This window comes from Xiphophorus maculatus, chromosome 7, assembly GCF_002775205.1.
Source record: "Xiphophorus maculatus strain JP 163 A chromosome 7, X_maculatus-5.0-male, whole genome shotgun sequence".
Classification (NCBI taxonomy): Eukaryota; Metazoa; Chordata; class Actinopteri; order Cyprinodontiformes; family Poeciliidae; genus Xiphophorus; species Xiphophorus maculatus.
This window is the reverse complement of record NC_036449.1, coordinates 2,703,640-2,725,274: the sequence shown is the minus strand read 5'-3', so window position 1 is coordinate 2,725,274 and position 21,635 is coordinate 2,703,640. Positions and strand designations below refer to the sequence as shown.

The following is a 21,635-nucleotide window of genomic DNA, read 5'->3' as shown; positions in this document are numbered from 1 at the left end:
TATATCACTTTTGCATGGCTTTGTGCTAAAAAAAACCCCCAAAAAACTCTTTTTATTTACATCAGTAAATATGATTTCTTTATTCAGGTTTGACTTACAGCTTTACTTATTTATGTGTTATTATTAAATGATTAATGCCAGCAGGGTGGTGGGTTTGAATCCCAGCCTGGAGTCTTTCTGTTCTGCGTGGCGTTTGCATGTTCTCCCTCTGCATGCATGAGCGACTTTTAGGTTGACTGAATACTGCAAGTCACCCTTAGGTGTGAGTGTGTGTGCACGGTCATTTGTCCTGTGTGTGTGTGTGTGTGTGTGTGGGGGGGGGGGGGGTGATAGAGATTACAACAACAAAACAGTTTTGAATGCACAAATTTTAATTCACTTCAACATTTATGGACAAAGATTTGCTTACTGGAGTCTAACCCTGATTCCTGTCACACAAAAGAACACAACATCATCATCATCATCATCATCATCACACAGAGCACTGACTGGATAGGCAGCTCGCTGGGCAGCAGCCAATCACATCGTTGAACCGGACGGTATCCATGCTAGTATTTCAAACATACTGGACGCTTACACGACTGCACCAGACATCAAATAAGAAGAGCATGGGGGTGTGTGTGTGGGCATGTGTGTGTGTGTGTGTGTTTTTTTAAATAGCCTTGTTGAAAGTTTTCACTGAGTCCTCCGTCTCTCCGAACTGGCTCAAATTTTTAAAAACACAGAAAAAAAAAAGAAACAAACAAAAAAAAACCAAGTATAATAACAACAATTTATCCCATTTTTGGGTATTTACAAACATTAAAAGCTAACAACAGAGTTAAACCTGCCACTTTTCTTTAAGAGCTCAAAAAGTAGATTGTCATCAACTGCAGCACAAAAGAAGCACTCTGGATTCTGACCTTCCAAGAAGTCTTTCCTATTTTTTTGGAGGAGGGGGGTGGGGGGCAGCTAATAAAAAAAATGACATAACACAACATGAAAGGACATTTTTATTTTACCCAGTAACATCAGTAACTGCCTCTCTTTATGTTTGTCCAGCCTCGCCGACTTTTTTTTCTTTTCTTTTTTTCCTCGTCCCCCATTTTTTGACGGCGGAACCGAAACTTTTACTGTCTGTTGTCCACACAGCCGCCCAGTTCTGGAAACCGCCGCTTCAGACCATGGAAATAAAACCTAGAAATAGCACGCAGTGACAGCAATTCTAACCATAATAACAACAATAATAAAAATAATGATAATAATAATCATGGATAAAGATAGCAATAAATAGGCTTGGTGACGTTTAAGTGCGGGTAGGTGTGGTGAAACACAGGGACTGTGGGCAGGGAGGGGAGGAGGGACGACTACCGCACATAAAGTGACTGATTGTTTGGTTGCTGAACATCTAGGCGCTGTCTTTAAACCTTCTGGGTACTTTTTGTTTTTTTCTTCCACCACACGTTGACGGGTGTAGCCAGGAAGGTGGGTCAGGCCCGACTGTCCCTTGGGGAGAGCAGAAGGTCGCCCCTAACAGCAGTGAGTCCGTGTGAACTCTAAGTGCTAGACAGGACTACCGGGGGCTATGGAGCCTCGGTTGCCCTCCTCCCTCGTCGAATTAAAGCTTGTCTGTGTGCATTCTCAGGCAGGCGAAAGCAGCGTCACCATCTCCTGAGGATGGATGAAAGCCTCAGGCTCCCGTCGCCTCTGAGGGGAGAGAACCTGACAGTCAGGTGAGGACTTTCCCGGTGAGGTGTGCTCAGACTTCAGTGATCAGAAGGAGGAACTTCCCTTTGTGGCAGAGAAGTTGCGGGACTGTTCCTGCTTGAGCAGCGAAGGGGGGGGAAACAATAAAACGGTTCTGTGGTCATTTGGTCACAGTTAACACAAACCGCTCCTAAAAAAACCTGCAGTCTTTTTCTGAGGTAAATTCACAAATTCCACAGATGGGAGATTGTCACGATGAACTGTTTGAGTCATGTACATGTGGGATCTCAGATCAGTGTGCCGTCTCGGACATCCACGCCTCACGCCGTCGCTTGCTGCTGTCATGACAACTTCCTAGAGTCTTCTTCTCCAGTTTCGTCCTGATCTGGCGATGTTGCTCGGTTTCTACCTCTGGTAGTCAGTCTGCTGTTGAGGACTGGATGAGGAGGAGCCGCCCGGAACCAGAGGACCACCAAGCCGGCCGGGCCCCTTGTCCTTGCCCTCCTCTGGAGTGACACTGCTACCGGAGGACGACTGACTGGGGGTGGAGCTGCAGGAGGTCAGGGGTTGGTTCAGGCCCCCCGTGCTGCCGCTGCTCCCCTCGGCCGTCTGGTAGATCTCCTCTGCCCCATCCTCGCTGGACTCTGGGTCCTCAGAGCCGGAGAGCAGCTCCTCGTCCCTGTACTCGCTGACGTCAACGCCACCGCTGGCCGCCGCCCCCTCGCCCAGCTCCTTGAGGCGGCCATGGTGCTTGACGTGGTAGCGCTGGTTCTGGAAGAACTTGATGATGGTGTGCTTGGGGAGGTCGAGCTGCGCGGACAGGGTGTGGATGGCCTCCTGGTCTGGGTACAGGCCCACATCCTGGATGAAGCTCTGCAGTATGGCCAGGGCCTCTAAGGAAATCTGGAAGGAAACAGCCGATTCAGACAGGAAGAACAAATCAGTTTTCACGTTTTATGTGACAGACCGATACAAAGAAGTGTAGAATTCACTGCATGAAAAGTTGTTGCTGCATAAAATTACTGTGAGCCTTGAGATTTCGGGCTGTCAGCAGGAGTTTTGTGTCAAAATGGAAAACTATTTCCTGCAAATCAAATATTCACCACTGGCCTTGCTGACTACATCTCCATAACCTCTTGCTTATATTTTAGCATTTTGTTGAAATGACTGCAAAATGTTGTAACCAAAGTTCTATTATATTGCAATAAAGTGAATGGAAAAATGAAAAGGAATTGAACATTTTATACAGAAAGTAAAGAGCAGAAGAATATTTTAATGCTGCAGACCTTTGAGGTATGCTTCAGTTCTCCCCAGTTTTCTTTGCTACATTCCTCGGTCTCAGTCAGACTGGACAGAGAATCTATGAGCATCAATTTCAAATCTTGCCATTGATTCTCTACTGAATTTAGACACAGACTTTGAACGGGCCATTCTAACAGAAGACCATGTTTTGGTCTTCTGTTAGAAGACCACTCCTTTGATCTAAGCTGTATTATACAGTAGCTCTATCTGTGTGTTTAAAAAAGTCACACTTTTTTCATAGTTTGGCTTGTCTTGTGACTTATTGTCTTATTGTCTTATGTATGTCTTTGTTTTCTTCATGATGTAGTTTTTGACTGATGCGTTAAAGGTTAATTCATACTGACAGACGTGAACCGTCAAGTCCTTCCTTAGACTTGATCAAAGGAAGTCTAAGGAAGGACTCTGATCGAGGGCTGAAAGCAAAATGGAGGACTAAGTCTACAGCTGGGTACTTAGAGGGCTAGTGAACGGTGCAGCTATGTCCTGTAGATGCCGAGTAGATGAATATAGACGTCTCTCCATCACACCGGATTTACACTGCATGCGTCTCTGCTCCGCCTTGCTGCGCTCTTCACTAGCAAAGTGCTACTGTTCCTGACCCCACTATTTTAGCGGACGGACATCGGGGGTCACAAATTGCTACCAGACCACCATGCCGAAGTCAAAAATTCCCATGAGTTTGTTGAAAAGCAACTGAACACAATGTGTAACCATTTGTTTCCTCTTCATGATGTAGCCTTTGGCACTCTCCTTCCTTGATCTGTCATTTTAGCTGTCGTAACTAGCGTCATTTTGTTTGGGTCTCTCGCACCGGATATTCATAGTGTGACCCCTACCACAAAATGTCAGCTGAGTCAAAGGTCGGAAGGGTCTTTTAGTGACTGTACCTTAGTGCGTGATCGCGGCTTCTTGTTGCCGCCGGCGCCACTGGCCGCAGCAGGAGGACATCCGCCTGCTGCTCCAACTACCGCATTCTGCGACCTCTCCTCGTTGGCTTGGGCAGGCAGCGGCTCGTCGCGCATCGGAGACAAGTGGTGCTCCTTTACCTGAAGCTGGGGTGGCCTGTGAAGTGCCTGGCGAGAAAGAAAGTAGAGCTGATTAACGGGGCACAGTGACCCCTGATCAAGAACCCAACCAGAAATCCATTTAGTAAAAGGAAAATCATGTGGGTTTAAATCTAAGATCAAATGGCAAGTTTTGAGAAAATGAAAACACAATGTGATGCAATCCATCATATAAAACAACTATTAACTGCCCCTCCTCTGGTACACAGTAGTCAGGGCTGCAGGGTGAACAAAAGGTGAGAACAAGTGTTTCACAGCTCCGAAGCGTCAAGCACCATTAACCGGCTCCAGGGCTGCATTTAAACGCCTTTCTGTCCAGTAAACCTTTGACCTAATGTGTGTAAGATTAGCTGTAGTGAAACACCAACCAGCGGTCCGCCAGGAAGTGTCTTACAGCCCCGTCACTATTTAACCAGCTCATTCAGAACCTCTGAGGGTGGACCAGGGGAAAGGGTGTTCAAGGATAATCATACAAAATAATCCTGTGTACATCAGGGCCACAGCTGTCTGAGCTGCAGATACATGTGAGATAGTCAGAAAGAAAGACCTTTCAAAACAAAATGTACGACTTTATTAACGGTGTCGTATTTTCCCCAGCAGTTAGAAGGGAGATGCGGTCATAACGGATAAAAATAAAGAAACATAAACAGTTGCGTTTGTTGATTTGGAATTAAATTTGAAACTGCCGCCATATGACAGGACAGTATGAGACAGATAATATGTGGAAATAAATTGAGATTCTTTGCCTTCTCCCAGTGCTAACCAGAAACGTCCAGTCAGAGTCAGGAGGTATGTTGCTGTCAATCATCCTCTGTGAGGTGCTGCTCTTTCCCAGCTAATGTAGTTAGCATAGCTATACTGATGATGTTGGATAAACAGTTTTCCTGTAGCGGTGAGTTGTTTCTCCGCCATTAGCACATTTAGCAGCGCGTACACAAAGATGACTGACAGTGCTACGCCCCTCCTCCTGGCTCTGATTGGTCGTTTTTGACCGGGAGTCACCAGCCACTCAGGGAGGTGGTGGAGATCTTTTCAGATTATCTCCTTCATATTACAACAAGGTAACAGTTTTTACAAATCTGTAAAAAAAACATATATTTTTAAATAAAAGCTTTAAAGATCAGAAGGATTCTTGTTCAGCCTTAGAAAATCATTTCAAAAGCAGGTTTCTCACGTCTCATACTCCACACCAAAGGTGTATGTGTGTTTTTATCAATTCAGATTATTCAGTAATCTGGGTTAGGACTGAAGCAGCTCAATGTTTAGCAGCGTTTGACCCGTAGCCTCCATGTGGGGGGCGTGAGGAGGGGTGGAGGGGTACTAAAGGGGGGGTTTGGAGGGGTTGGTGTGCTGGCTGTCAGCTGAGGCTGTTTGACAGCTGTAAGGAGGCCAGGGGATTCTGGTTGTTTGTCAGAAGGTAGTGGCTGTTGTGAGAGCCTTGTGGTCCCGGCCCGCCCCACTGTCTTAAAGAGCAGGGAGGGGCGTCCCCACTGGAATGCCCAGCTATAAATCTGTGGCACATTAAAATTAAAGGACCCACATAAAGATAATAGTCCTTCGCGTTTCTCCCTCTCTCTTCAATAATAACAGGGTATTACTTAAATAATACTGTGGGCCGGCCAGACCATGAAACTGCTCCACTTTATTCGCGGGGGTTTTATATTCCGGGGGAAGGGAATGACCAGTTTACAGGAATTCGCTCCTTTCTTTTCCCTCTTTTCTTTTCTCCTTCCATAATCCAGATTTTGAAATGTTTCGCTCCCTGAAACATCTAAAAAAAGGCTTGAAGAATGCAGGCGAGGCCAAGAGCAGAACAGAGACAGTTAAAGGCATAAGGCATGAAAAATAAGATGTGTTTCCTCGCTTTAATGAGGACCACACATCCACAAACACCCCACCGCTGCAGCTAACCCAGACACTTAATAGCTTAATTGAGGGTAAATCATGGAGAGGATGGTGAAATGCACCGCGACCCACCAGCCCTCGTCCCTAGGCCTTCATCACTTCTCTGCTTATTCGTGCTGACATGTGGGGACTCGTTGGATCAATGGCCACACACACAATCACACACACACACACGCAGGCACGTATCAGCGGTGAGGTCTGGTCTCCCTCATGAGCTAATGATGATGTTAGCGAGCAGAGCGCAGCGAGCCCCGCTCTAAAGACACCCCTGTCTCCTCTTTCACTCCAACTCTCCAGACTCCTGGTTCAGGACGGGAGTGAGACGGGACGCTGCTGCCATGCCAACCGGGAGCCACCACATCATTTGAGGTGTCGATGAAACCGAGAATCCTCCATGACCTCCTGGAACCCTCCCACTGCTCCTGAAACTGATCTTATCCTGCAGGGCTTTCTACATCTTCATTTGTTTCCCCCACTGAACTTTTATGTAAGAAATTCCTGTAAAAAGTATAGAAACAGCTAGCACTGGACAATAAATCTAATAAAATATTCAATATCATCACGTTCCTAAAATGTTGGGCAAAGTCTCTCTTTTTTGCCAAAAGTTATTTTGGGGAAAAACCAAAAAAAACCCCGTCACTTATGGCAAAAAATTACAGAATTTTAGGAAGATGCTTATATGTAGAATGCCATAACTTTAACTTTTAGTATTATTGCTGTAAATGAGATTTCCATCATCGTCTAGACCACAGAAAAATGTACTTTTATTAAATCCTAGATAATCTGTCTGATAGAATTTTCAGTAATTTCACTGAAATCCAAACCAGAACTGCACAGCATTCTGGGGGATGTAGGCAGAGGAAAGGCTTTAGCTGCTCAACCTCTCACAGCCAGCTCAACAAGCGTGGTGGCATAAACTCACTCTTTGGTTGCCTAGCAACAACCTGTTGAGTAACTTGCGCAGCAGCAGTTTCAGGTTTCGCCACTGTGACTCATAATTGCTGAAACATGAAAAACAATGGCGTGGAGAGAAAAATGTGGATGAAACAGGAGAGGAAATACTGACAACAGGAGAGGTCAGCTGTCAGTAGTTCAGATATTTAAAACAAAAAAACTAATCAATAATTATTCATACCGACAAGTATAAAATGGTTATATCATACGTTTTTCAACTTCTCAAGTATGTGTGTGCGCAAGTTTTCCTCAGAAACATTTCATCTTTAGCATAAAATTCCACTAAAATATGTTAAAGTTGGCATTTATAACATTATAAAAGAAGATAAGGTTGAAGGTGTAAGGCTACCTGTCAGAGCTGTGTGTATGTGTGTTTTGTGTTATAGAGAAAATCTGTGCGGTTTATGGGGTAAAAGTATAAACGTGGGGACACGAAACCAGGTGAAAACTATTAAACATGTCTGCTCTCTCTGGTAGATTTAATTAGAAACTGAAAAAGCGAGAGCCTCATGTCACTGAGGTTACTCCACTGAAACAGCTAGCTAAACTCGTAGCCGAGCAACGGGACGGCCGGGGGACAGGACCTCAGAATCCGGTTGCTTTGTTAAACATTTTCTGGTCCTTTTTTTCCTCCTCCCCCCCCCAAAAAATGAGAAAAACATGTTTCAGACTTTAAAAAAGGGATTTGTTAGTCGGAAAACTGACTCATAGGATGACTGTTTACTGACCTGTCATCCACACGGGTAAACTCTGCTTAAGTTTAGGAATAAAAACTATTGTGTTAAGGTTATGTAAAGATCATGGTTTTGGTTTCCAAACCTCTGCAGCGAAGGCCAGAGAAAGATCAGAGCTACAAGAAGATCCACTGTAATCACTTCAGGAAAAAAAGCCTCATGCTCAAAGCTCAGAGGAATGTAAAATGTTCATTTGGTTAAAAAAAAAAGAATCGTACACGCCCGTGGCACAAGCCGTTCGTGTTTTCCTACTCACTTTCATGAGGTTTTACCTTCATTTTCCTGTTTTAATAAAGGCAAATTTAATAAATATTTTTTTATGCTCAGAACATAAATATTTGTTAGAAAAATAATTCACTAACTTTTGACCAAGTTAGTAAACTTTTGATCAACAATTTACTAAAATTCCAATTCATGTGTGCATTTATAAATTACAAAAATCAACTTTTTTTGCAATTAGATGCCTTATTGAACAGTCAACTGACAGGAAACAAGATGGAGAGAGAAAAGACATGCAGCAAACGGCTCTACACCGGGAATCGAACCCACGACAACTACATGGAGATCTACGGCCACCAGACATAACAGTTTGTGTCTCTGTATGACTTTAAATCAGACTAAACATTCCTGTTTTTGGTCATTTGGCCACATCATTTTATATATATATATATATATATATATATATATATATATTTTTTTTTTTTTTTTTTTTTTTTTTTTCAACACCCACAGGCTCCCACACACCACCAAGTTGTCACATCCAAACCACATGATGGTGTCTTCAGACTTCAAAGTTTCCCGTATCTTCCTACAAATATATCGCTTGACATTACTGACAAAGAGATCAGACCACAGGACATAACAACCGCATGGGGGCTTTGTTCCTTAATATATTCCTTGTCTATTAACTTTTACTCTGAAGAAAGAAAGGAAGTAGTACTGGAGCAGCACTGTTTGATTTTCATCTTGAGATAATCAAAGGCAGTTAGATATTAAAGAACTAGCACTAGCTAGTTCATATTAGCTAGTGCTCTAAAGTAGATGCTAATTTCAACAATTAGTGGCTAAAGGTCAGTTAGCCACAGTATTTGAAGAATACTTGCGTTAAACACATGTTTTGTCCTTTTTCACGGAATACCAAAGATGCTGCTCCACAAGCACCTTACCTTGACCTTTAAACAGGTCGCCCTTGGCCAGCCTGAAGAGAAGTCTGTTTTCAAGTAGTAACATGAAGAAACTAAAACCTAACAGAAACAATAGCATCTGAGTCACAGATGCAAAACATTCTCTCGTTTTTTTTCTTTTCTTTTCTTTCTTTTTTTTGCTGTGTTTCACACACATGCAGACACAAGCCCCTTGTCTGCTGCAGCACTGAGTGAGACTGAAAACAGGTACAAGAGGAGGGCCACAGCAAGGCTTATTTCATATGCAAATATTATATTTTGTCATCTGAGTTGTCTACACTGCTTTCGCTTAAAGAGAGTGACTGGCAACTTGTGCTGTCAACATGAATAATCTGAGCCAAAGTTAACATGGCAGCATCTGGATGGGCTTTTCTGATGACCAGGATGATCCAGAAAAGTACAACTGACAGAAAAAATATTCCATTTTAGATAACTGGTATTACCACTTATAGAGGTGGATTCTGATCAAAATCTTACCAATTCTTTTCTGTCAGTGAATATTATGTGGATAACATTAGCTAACGTTAGCAGGCTATAATACACCAAAAGAATGGTCACACCATAACAGGACAATTCTACCACCAACAAATTCTTTAAAGTACATTTTGAGATTTATGAAACAAGTTATGTCTGCAGAAATACAGAAGGGGATCATTTTGACTGCAGGCCATTTAAAAACCTTTTTCTTACTTGGGAGACATTTTCAATTTTTGAAAACCAAAACTGGGATTTTCTCGATCCCTGGGTGTATCATTACATCGTTAGAGAGAACTCCATGAGTTTGTTATTTTATGTAAGACTTACTCCTGAGTCTGTTTGTGTATCATTTGATCAATCTAAAGAAACTTGACTAGGTCGTGTTGTTCTTGGTTCTGAGATGCTGGGGTCTGTTTGGTACCTTTACCTTTCTCTCAGGAACAATTGCAGGACAATCAGAACAGATAATACTCATGAACCTCTGGACTAACCAGACTCCACTGGAGTCTCAAAGTGTTGCTTCTAAGATGCCTAAAAAAATAAAGAAGATTCAATGTCACTTTTAGATCAAGCCAGTCAAACCACAAAGATCTGGAGCTTTGTGGTGAGGCCATCTCTCCTTGTGGTGTGATTTAATATTCTTTAAATCCCTTTTTTTCCCCCAATTCCGTAACTCACACACACACACACATGCCCACGCGCCAACACACCCTCCTGTCCTCCTGGCAGCATTCTGAGTGCTCTGCAGTGAAATGAGAAAGTTTTCTTTTAAACGTAAATCAAGGCAAATTACGACGCAGAACTATGAAAGAATTATGGAATATGAAACATTTATCTCTTCCTTAATGAGCTCAGGTCCTCCAGGGCAGCTAACGCTCCCCGTGTTTCTGCCGGCGTGGATGTGTGAGTGTGTGTTTGTAGGGGTGGAGTGGGGAGGTGGGAGTGTGTGACCACCAGAGACACCATTAACACAGAGATAAATATATAATGGGGGAGGGAGTCACTTTTCTCTTAGTTTTTGGCATGACTTCACCTTAGCTGTTAATTTTTGCTTCATTTTCCCCAGATCCTATGTCTGTCTGTCTGTCTGTCTGTCTGTCTGTCTGTCTGTCTGTCTGTCTGTCTGTCTGTCTGTCTGTCTGTCATAGTCTGGACTAAACCACATCCTGCTTTATTGACATCACACGCAGTTTCTCTGATTAAAAATTATCAGCAGACTCGTGTGGGTCTACATCCCGTATGCTGCGTATGTGCACTCTGCATGCTAGGCTTTGCTGCATTGTCCTTTTCATGTCTCTCGCTGTGTGTGGTATTCATTCCATTTATCTGCAATTAAAGAATTAACTTAATTGTGGTTCACCATAAAGCCCAGACTCCACCCTGCAGCAGCAGAGCGAGAGGCCACCGGGGTACAGCGCTGAGACAAACACACTGAGGCAAGCATGGACACAACACACACACACACACACACGCACACACACACACACACACGGCGTCAACACTCCGTCCTCAAATGGGAAACATAAACGATAAGATGCAGCAACCAAAGATCCAAATGTAGAACCTTCATTTTCTTTTTCTTTTTAAAAAAAAAACAACACGTGATTTAAAGTTCACGTTAATAAAAATTGAAGCTGTGTTAATAGGTGTGCAGACGTTACACCAATGTTTTAGGAGGACATCTTGTAAAAATCAATGCTTTCCAGTCCCTAACACATTTTCCCAAATAAAAGTGTAGAATCTAGTGAGAATGTCACGACAGAAAATAAGCAGATAAAGACAAAAGCCGAAGCTTTGCTACAGTTTACTAAAACTAACGAAATAAGAAAAACTGGAACTGAGAAAACATTTTTGTTAACTGAAAAAAAATGATAAAAACTAAATGGTAATTAATGGGGAAAACTATAGCTAACCGAAACTATAGTGTGTGTTTATAAAAGTAAACCATGCTTATATTATAGATGATATTCTTCACTTTGGTGTTTATGAATCTATTTATTAGCTTTTTGAACAGATATGAAATAGATTTTTTTTCCCCACACCAGCAGTTTATGTCAACCATCTATAAATTAGTTCTCCGTTCTCCTCCTGGTGGAACTTAGTCCACAAAATGGCCACAGCAAAAGTTATTAGAAGCCAGCAGCTAGCTGGTTGTCCTGGAATAACTGAATCCATTTATTGAAAATGGATTCTTCTGGTGAGTATCCACTACTCAATTGATGTATTCATAATCACAATACAATACTTTGACCTTTTCAAATTTTGCACCTAAAACTGAAGTATGAAACAACTAAAATTACTACTATAAACTAAAACAAGACTACACTAAAACTAAGCATTATTTAACTTTTACTATGTAATAAAAACTAGCAAGCACTCTAAAAACTAATTAAATCTAACTGAATTAGTCAAACATAAAGTCACAATGAAATAAAACTAAACAATAATGAAAAAATCCAAAGTTACTATAATCCTCCTCCAAACCAAAGCGATGAAACATCGACCCTTCAGCGGCTCGTTCTCAGTCAGTGAACTTTAAAGGTTTTTAGGTTTTTCTGTGAGCTATGGAAAGTCAACAGGGTCATAATCTGTAATCTGTACTTTACAACACCTGATGATGATTCATGAATGTTGTTAAATATCTTACCTGTTGTTCAATAAGTTCCAGTTGGAGTTTAAGTAATAATAAGTGTAATAATAAGTCAAAAGATAATGTTTAACATTGTTTTTTCTTTGCATTTTCACATTGGGAAGGGTTCTTTTGTTTCACTTATGAATCTGTTAGTGTTGATGTTCTGAACTCTATCAATGTACAATTTGTAATAAATACACATCAAACAGAAAAACACTCACTCTTACCAGAATTCATTCAAATTTGCTTTCCTATAAAGTCATGTCTGTTTCAAAATGACCTATTGATTTATTGTCTAAATGCAACTCTAATTTGCAGCAACCAGGAGTTTTTTCTTTTTTTCTCTGGTTTCTACAAGCAGAAAGGTTCCAGGAAGGAGACCAACACGTTCCGGCAGCATGAGAATATAGCCGACTGCATAAACTCACACAATATTAAAAGTCTTTTTTATCAGAACATCTTATCTACATATAGGAAAGAGATTTAATTCACAGCCTCCACCCAGCTAAAGTCCATCACCAATGCTGTGGCCACAATAAACTGCAATGAGCTGACTTGTAAAGCAGACGTTTTAATAGCTTTGTTAATGATCTGTCATGTAAAATCATCAGAGATTTACAGAGAAACATAACGAGTGTGCATTGTGGTCATAGTTCAGCTCAGCTAAACAGTAACACTGAAGTGAAGCATCCGCTTGTTTGAGTTGAAGAAACTTCAACATGGCCGCCGCTGGTTTAACCACTTCATATCTTCCTGTCTGATGTAATCGTGTTCTCATGCAAAATGTTTCCAATTCACATTCTGCCCGACATGTAGTTTCATACTTTAGCTTCTTTCTTTTTTTTTTATGAGATGTAATAATTTTGCTGTTTGTTAATCTGGATGTGGGGTTTGTGAGGAAAACTGTTAATATGTTGTGGGATCTAATTATTATTATATACATATTTATTTCTTAGGGTGGCATATTAAAAATGTTCATTTCATGTAAATGAACTGCAGTCTTATATCACAATGAACAGAGGGGAAAAACGTCAATAACAAAACTATTTATTTACCCAAAATAAAACACACAGGTGTGTTTAGCATGTGAAAACTGTGCAGTAGATTTGTTTCTTACAATGGATCATTTTTCTTGTCACACAATTAGCCTGTTTAGCTCAGCGCAGCTTAACTGTATAGAACTCTGTTTTTAGTGCTGCTATGCTAAATCTATTCAACTTACTTATCTGCTTAAAATCAAAATTATTGAAACTTTATAATTTACAAATTACAAACAACTGTGTCATTTTCCCATTTTTCACTTCATGAAGTTTTTTGGTGCAGTAATCTGAGGCTGCTTTTTCTTATTATTGTTATTATTAAACAAAATGTACATCAACCTGCTGAAGAGACAAGAGATGAACAACAACCACTTGGCTATAATCTAATGTATTTAAATGAAACTGTTCATTGATATGTAATGTCCTAAAAAAACAAACTCGAAACAATCACCAAAAAATGTATTATTGGCAATTGTAGAATAACAATAACAAAGAATAATTTCTAATAATTTGTGACAGAAATGCATATTACATAATGTATGTAGAAAAGTCCTCATCTTCTGAAGAACTCCTTCCCACTGAAGTGAGACTCATAGATGTTGTCTTTTCTTTTGCTAGTCTGAGTTTCTCTTCCAGAACAAGAGGTCATGCACATAAACAGCAGCACAACTGGAGTAAAGAAATAAAAATAAATGGAGCAAAAATCAAAAGAGAAATTATTCATGAGGGCAGATTTACCACACTGGCAGTGGGATGAACACTGCTGCTGAGGCGGTTTCTGGAGAGCCGTGATGCCGCACCGACACACAGCACCTGCAGACCTGACACACACTCTGGCAGGCAGTGATTTCTCAAAGCCCCCCAACGCAGAGGACCGTCTCACACCGAACACCCGGGTCTGTTCAGACACACACTTCAGGGGTGCAGAGCTTCACCTCAGAGTCGCAGCGGCGCTTTCATTTTTTATGTGGATCTGCATCGGCGCAGACTGCTGAGCGGCGGAACCACCCAGGATCAGTGCCAGATTGTGTGAAACATGGGGCCAATGTGGGGCTCGCAGTGGAACACAGTCTCATGCACAGACACACCCACGCACCCACACACACACACACCCACACACACACAGATGTAGTTCCTCTTTAATACATGATAAGAGCATCACTTTGAACTCTGAACCACAGCAGAAGTAGAGGATGGTAAAGCGATGCTGAGCGTCTGGATCGGAAGATGTGATGTTTGAGCATTTGCCTGAATGTGGTAGAGAGAATTTGACACTAACATCTGATATTGAAAGAAATTCTAGATCTATCGGTAACAATGTGCCCGATCCATGAGGGCAGATCTATTCAGTCTAATTCTATGCTTTGTGTCATACTTTATTATTTATTTTTACATTATATTCAGAATTTTTCATTTCACTTTCAGAATAATTCAAAAGAAGGCTTGTCACTGTATAATTTTTACATTCTTTTTATCAGTTGATGTTTCGTTATTATTTATTTTAAGTTGGATGTTAATTTCTAATTTCTAAAGTTTGCGTTACTATGTGAATCACTGCCTTGTTCCTGAAATGTGCTACATAAATAAACTTTGATTGATTGATTGATTGATTGATTGATTGATTGATTGATTGATTGATTGATTGATTGATTGATTGATTGATTGATTGATTGATTGATTGTGCTGACTGAACAAATTAAAGTTGTGCTGTTTTTCCATGTCTGACCAACCTTGTGAAGCTGTTAGTGTATTACAGTGAGCTGTTCTGGTGCACAGTTATCAAATAAATTTGTAATTCACTACATTAATGTCTCTGTTTAAAAAAAGAAACGTTTTAAGTCAATTCACTGTTTTTCTGTGTCATATCAATATCAGCCAATACTAAGCCTCAGATATTGGTATTGTATCAGAAGTGTAAAAAGTGAACCGGTGTGTCTCTAGCATGTGGAATAATGATCTACTGGAGATCGGATGGATTTCTAGATGTGTTTTCCTCATTAAAGGCATATAAAGCTGGACTCAGGCTGACCAACAACCCTTCCATCTTCACTGAGAGCCATAACAAAGGAAGTGACACGTCTTTCTGTTGGACGCAGCTCTGTGGTGGTTTGACTTTTTTGAGACTTTGAGGGGGAAAAAGGAGGGAATCTGATTTGTTATCATCATCACAACATGATGACTGACCTCAGTGACAGTGGCTGGATGCTGATCTCTTGCACAACTGTTTCTACAGACGTATGAAACAGCTGGACGGAGAAACAGCGAAAATCTGCATGAAGAGACGCTTGACTTGAGATGCTGAAATCTTAAAATGTTAGTGTTTTGTGGAGATGCAAAGATGTTCGGCCTTGTCATGAATAATAAGTTCCTCTCTGTGACTTTCTAGAATTCTAGTCCTCTCTTTTTTGCAGCATGTTTACAGATTTCTTCCAGTTTCAGCATTTTATCAAATTTTGAGTTTTTTGCAGGACTCGTTATTTGCAGGTTTTGTTGTAGCTATGCTGTTACGTTTGGGATCACTGTTCTGTTTGTGATGCTACTTGCTTTTTTGTTTCTTTTTTGTATATTGACTCTGGACAAGTTTGGCTTAAATAACATTTTGTGATTGACTCAATGGATGTAGGCCCACATCACCAGCCTCCACCACCATGCTTGGCCAATATGAGGCTTATGCAGCTATGCTACATGTAGAGCTGGGTTTGAGAAAACTGGCAGCTGCCTTGAACGTTTTCAGCTAATTTAGTCATGGATTAATTGTAACTGGAGTGAAAGAACAACACACTCAGAGCAGTAATTAAGACAAATCTGTAAAATATATTTCAGATAAAAATAACTTTCTTTGTCTGTAAATCTGCTCTACCTAAGACTCGTCAAGTGGCATTTTAAGCTTCAGCTGGTTCAAATTCTTTTAAAAAAATCTCCTATAAAGCATCTTTTACTGTACATTAATTAATCAGTTAATCCTAAAGACAAACAGCTCAGCTGGACACTTATTAATGTTCAGGTTGAGCTTTTTACATGTCCATGTCAGAAGGATGTTTTGTCCCTTTGCATCAACTGATCACTAAAGGAATGCCGTTACTGAATTTTATGCAATAAAATGTTTCTTTTCTTATTTACAAAAGGAATCTAGTTATTTGTTGATTTGCATTTTCTTATGCATTTCTAATGCACAAAAATAGTTAAATGAAAAATCCGCAAATCTCTTTATCCAATTACTCGTCAAAATAATAGATAATTATTTTTGCATTTGCTAAAATCGTTAGTCGCAGTCCTAAAACAGAGTTGTACATAAAGAAAATACATTTTTAAAAAGAAAGCAAAAGAACAAGAGTAACATATAATAATTTTCACACGTTCAAAGGAGTGGGGAGAAGAATAAACTTATTCTTAACTCCACCGTTTTTCCAGCAGTAGAACCATCCAGTCAGTTACTGTTCCTGTTACGTGGCTTCATTCACCAAACTTCAAGCTACGTTCAGAGTTGATTTCAAATTCATCTGAGGATGACGAGGGTCTTCAGTGGGAGAAAGTGAGTGATCTCCATGCTGTGTGGGAGTGGGAGGGTCGCAGCAATGAAAGAGGCTGACATGTGAGCATGCGTCCTGCATCGATCCGCCCCCACCCTCACCCCCACCCTCCTCATAAACTAATGGGGTATTTCCTCTGATGCAGCAACACTGTTTATTCTGGGCTCCAGAGGGCCACGCAAGGACACACAAACACATGTGCATGAGATCAAACGGCCCCATGCAGAATAAATATGAGCGTAATAATGACAAATGAGCTGCGTGACGGTGGACACATCCAGAGGAGGAAAAAAAAGTTTCATATTTTGGAAAAAAAAAAGCAAATGAGGTGTTGAAGAAAGACATGGAGGAAAAACAAGATGGCAGCAAAGTTTGTCTCAAAGTTATTACAGTTAACTAAAACTAATCAAATAATAAAATCTGACATTGAGAAAACATGTTAACTCACAAAAGCAAAAATCTTTATTTATGGGGAAGAGCTATAACTAACTGGAACTATATCTGAAAACATTCTGAAATCACAGAGATAATATCCTTGGTTTCTGTGTTTATGTATCTATTTATTAGTCTTTTGAACTAATGTGATCTTTTTCCCCTCCAAGTAGTTTACATCAGCTGTCGATAAATTGTGATTCTCCATGTTCCTCCTCAAGCTACTCCGCAAAAACCCCCCCAAAACAGCAAAGGTTGTTATAAAACAGTCAGCTGGGTGGTCAACAATAACTGAATCCATTTTTTGAAAATGTTTTCTTCTGTGTAGTCAATTCAATAACCAATCGGTGAATAAATAATCCCAATACTTTGGTTATGTTTTAGTGCAAAATTCAAAAAGATCAAATTATGAAATAAACTAAAACTACTGCTATGACTAATACGAGCTAAACTGAAACTAAACAATATTTAAGTAATAATAACTAATAAAAACAAGCAAACACTTTAAAAACTAACTGAATGAGATTTAAAAAAAAAGTCAGAATGAAATAAAACTGGAAAACCCAAAACCATTACAATCCCGGTTTCTTTTCCAGTCCAGTTGGTGTAAATGGGTGTTTTGCCTCAATGCTTCAGAACCAATCAGAGTTCAAAAGGTTCAACCAACCAGAAATGCATATTCCAGCGTTTGCCGCCTGCTTCCGGAGCCAATCAGCCAGTCCGTCCACACAGTGAGGAGTGCTTACCTGAGCGTCCTGCGGCAGGTGGAGGACGGTATGCAGCCGTTCGCTGTGATGGTGTCGGGACTCCTCCTCGTAGGCCAAGTCCCTGTCGGCCTGCGGCAGCGCCAGGAACCTCCGGATGGTGCACAGGTTGTCCCACAGGGTGCGGTTCTCGGGGCTGGGGTTTTCCTTCCATCGAAGCAGCTCACACAGCCAGCCCTGCGGAGGAGAGGGGCTTCCGTTCAGACCTTCAGCGTTCAGTTTCTTATCGCTTTCTGCTAAAAACCCCTCCACAGGAACTCTAGGCATTGTGAATAATCGTGATTAATCGCACATCTCTGAGATTACATCTTTGAATTGATTCCTCCTCTGAAGTTCTCTCCTTTTTCCAACCAGCTCACAGTGACACGGCAGCTTCCTGCTGCAGGGTAAGAGAACTATTACGGGTAACTTCACCAACCCTCACAAAAAAGTACAAAGTAGCGGTTTAAATTGAGCGGAAAAGTCGTGGATCTACGGGACGTTTAATGAGGAAGACGGAGAGGATTCAATTATGTCTGCTAGACTGCTCCAGTTTGTGCCGCCAGCTGCTGTGTTCAGCCAGCCTCCTCGGGCAGCATGTGCCGCTAATAGCCTGATCATCTCCGTCCTCCTGGCCAGCTGCAGCAGATGGGTGCACCGAGCCGTGACCCTCCGCCACCCCCACGGACCCCCACAACCCCCGACCTGGGAGACGGAGGACACCACCGACACACAGAGGAGACTCATGTCCTGCATGCACACACACACACATGTCTTGTGTACACACACATCTAGACGGCCGTCTATGAGCCAGACGCTGTTGCTGCTCACTCTACAGATCCTGAACTCTTTCACATTTTGTCAGGCTATAACCTCAAACTTCATGTATTTAATTAGGATTATATGAGGCAGACCAACACAAAGTAGTGCACAATTGAAAAAGAAATGAAAATGCTAATACGTTTTTAACATTCTTTTCAAATGAAAAGGCCAAAGATGTGTCATACATTATTTATTTCAGCCCCACTTACTCTGTTAAACCCGAATCAAATCCAAAAAGTTGCCTACAGAAGCCAAACAGGTAGTAGGGGTGCACCGATTTATTGGTGCCGATTTTCTTAATTTTGGGAAATCGGTGAACTGCCCATTTTTACACATGAAGCCGATCTTATCCACCGATTTTTATCTACCTCTGCAAAGGCCTTTAAATCAACACTCTGCCGTGACAGAGGTTTGACTGACAGACCGGCCCACCAGCTCACCTCTATATGTTTGGAGACACCCAACTGCTGGCAACTCGTCCACTTTATTACTATATTTAGCAATGTTTCAGACAAGACGTAAATTGGTATCGGCCAAAATCGGAATTTGCAGCTCAATATTTTTAATACACTGGTAATCAGTGATCAGCCAGAAAGATGCAACCGGTGCAGCCTGACTCGGTAGTAAATAGTGTCGACTTGTGTCTAATGCAGCTGTTCAGTTTTAGCATCATGGACACCAAGGAAAGGTCAAAGTTCAGACTCAAATTTGGAGGATGACTGAGGTGGCTGAATAAAAATGATTGGTTTGTAAAGTTCATCGACGCTCTCCGTTCAGTCAGGCAAAACTTTTAGTCCTTACATGTGCAAAACTGGAAAAGTTGTTAGCATTTTCCACCCAGGATAAATCCACACCACTTATCATAAAACTTCGTCTGTAAATAATTTTGAAAAAATAATTTCCTTCATCTTAATAATGAAACACATTTTTGTCTTACAAAAAATCGCAATTAAATATATTAAAGTTTCTGATCGCAACGTCACAGAACATGGGTAAGGAAGCTTTCAGAAATGTCAGGTACCAACAAAAAAACCTCCAATAATCCATTCCTCAAAAACTAAAATTGCATAATTAAATACACCTATTTCCTTTTTACTTTCTCCATACAAGAATGTCTTCATGTGAGTTATTTTTAGATGAACTTCCAGCATTGTGTTGCTGTAGAGAACAGATGCAGTAACTCTAAAGCAGAGCATGGAGGCATTTTCCCACTTTCAGCAACAAAATTTACATCCTCCAGTGAGATTTTAAAGTATTAGAAAAGTCGACATCTAAAACCGTCTGCAAACAGCACCACAGGCTGCAGCCACATTTAAAGCTCTACAGTCCATCTTATCACAGTTCTGGATCTTCTCTGTCCCACCTGTTGCTTTAATAGCTTTTCAAAGCAGTTTTCTCCAAGGGGATTTTTTTGGACTCATTTATATCTTTTGGACTCTGATCCAGACAGAACCCCCGGCCGGTCGGAGCCTCCTCTCCCGGCTCACCTGGCTCTTGTTGGCTGCCACCTTGGCAAACAAAGCCTGCGACACTTTGGCTCTCTTCATCTCCTGCTGGATCTCGTCGTAGATGCCCGACGTGATGTTGACCAGTGTCTCCAGCTTCAGAGGCAGGTCTGGACCTGGGGCGGACGGCTTCGGCTGGGGGGAGAAGGACAGTGCAGGGTCACAAAGTGACGGAGTGTGAGGTTCAACTTAGAAAGCCTCCGTTCTCAAAGAATAATCTGTTAAAGGACAAAAGTGCTGAAACACACTGTCTGTTACTATTAGAAAGAGCGCCACCTGTGTGGCCTCTAAAGCAACAGTATTTAACTAAACAATATCTTTATTCCATATCTATTAAAAATCTCACCATTTTGTGACATTATAATATGAGACAGATAATCTGTGAATAGATCCTCCTGCCTGAGTTTCTATTGCCATCTAAAACTATGAACTGTTCCCGATCAAAAACAACCAATCAGAGCCACGAGGAGCAGCTTAGCGCTGTCAATCAATCTCATGTACTCACAATGTGTTGATGGCAGAGAAACAACTCACTGCGAGCCACTCTCAGCAGACACGTTCATTGCACATCTGCGACACACGTCTCCACATGACCCGTGTTTACAGATCAAGTCATTAAGAACCCCCTCTTTTGTCTCTCTGGGCTGTTTCTGTTCGAGCCGACGTGGGCTGCCTCTCCCAGAGCTTGTATACACAGCGTTTGAAGTCGTCCGCGAGACGTGCACGGACCAGCTCGCTTACATTCCCCCAGTGTAAACCATGCTAAGATAATTTTACATAGCCATAATAAGAACAGGGCAACATATTCATGGCTGCAGCCATGAATGGGCATATGCCCTGACATCAGAGGCGGCGCCTTATCACCGCCGCTGCCAAGCTGCTGGGTGAACTTGCTGAATGCCGCTTTATTGTTTACAGCGAGCTCCTCTGAAGGCTTTTAAGGCTGCTTGGGGTCAGAGTTCTGGGCAGCAGTCAGGTTAAAGATGGCAGATAACTCACAGAGTTGGAGATCTTCGTCTTGTTCTTCCAGATGGATGCCCAGGTGTCAGGAGCTATTGGGTCGTCCAGGCTCCTCTCCCACACTTTCTATGCACAAACACACATAGAGGCCCAGTTCAACGTTTGCATGACTTCAAATGTAAAAAAAAAATTAACAAAATCTCTGTTTTCATCTTTTCTGAGGTTGGAGGAGACTTCTAACCTGCGTGAGGCGCTGGGCTCCGGGGTTGGTGGAGTTGGAGGAGGGCAGCCCCACCGAGGGGTTCATGGTGCGCTCCCTCTCCTCCTGGTAGATGCGGTCTCTCTCGCTCTCCGGCAGGTTCAGAAAGTTCTGCATGGCCTTGAGGTTGACCAGCAGGGACTGGGATGCCGTGCGGGGGTCCTCCTCCTTCCTCAGGATCTCCGACAGCAAGCCCTGACCAACACAACCCAAACACATCACCACTGTCACCCACTGACCACATTCAGAGTATTTCAAGGGATAGTTCAGGGTTTCAGTAGTGAGGGGAAAAGACCAGGAGGACTTGGAGTGACTTAAAGAAGATTTGTTTTCCAGCCACATAATGCCGTTTTATAGCACAATCAGTTGTTATGAACTTGTTGATTTAATGCCTTAAAATTGGCCT

The 21,635-nt window shown here is 41.7% G+C and overlaps 1 protein-coding gene across 6 annotated transcripts in view; it reads right to left on the bottom strand.

The window, feature by feature from the left end:
* Positions 1 to 350: 350 nt before the first annotated feature.
* satb2 (SATB homeobox 2) overlaps positions 351 to 21,635 on the bottom strand; it is a 63,031-nt gene continuing 41,746 nt past the window's right edge. For 4 of the 6 annotated variants that reach the window (XM_023336927.1, XM_023336930.1, XM_023336928.1 and 1 more), the window contains 6 exons: positions 21,212 to 21,424; positions 21,010 to 21,096; positions 19,993 to 20,145; positions 17,687 to 17,881; positions 3,876 to 4,082; positions 351 to 2,589 (listed from right to left, as the gene is read on the bottom strand). In XM_023336927.1, the coding sequence (XP_023192695.1) occupies positions 2,092 to 2,589; positions 3,876 to 4,082; positions 17,687 to 17,881; positions 19,993 to 20,145; positions 21,010 to 21,096; positions 21,212 to 21,424 (1,353 nt within the window). In that variant the 3' untranslated portion in view covers positions 351 to 2,091. The remainder of the gene's footprint in view (positions 2,590 to 3,875; positions 4,083 to 17,686; positions 17,882 to 19,992; positions 20,146 to 21,009; positions 21,097 to 21,211; positions 21,425 to 21,635) is intronic. The other 2 variants (XM_023336931.1, XM_023336932.1) reach the window with 1 other exon arrangement.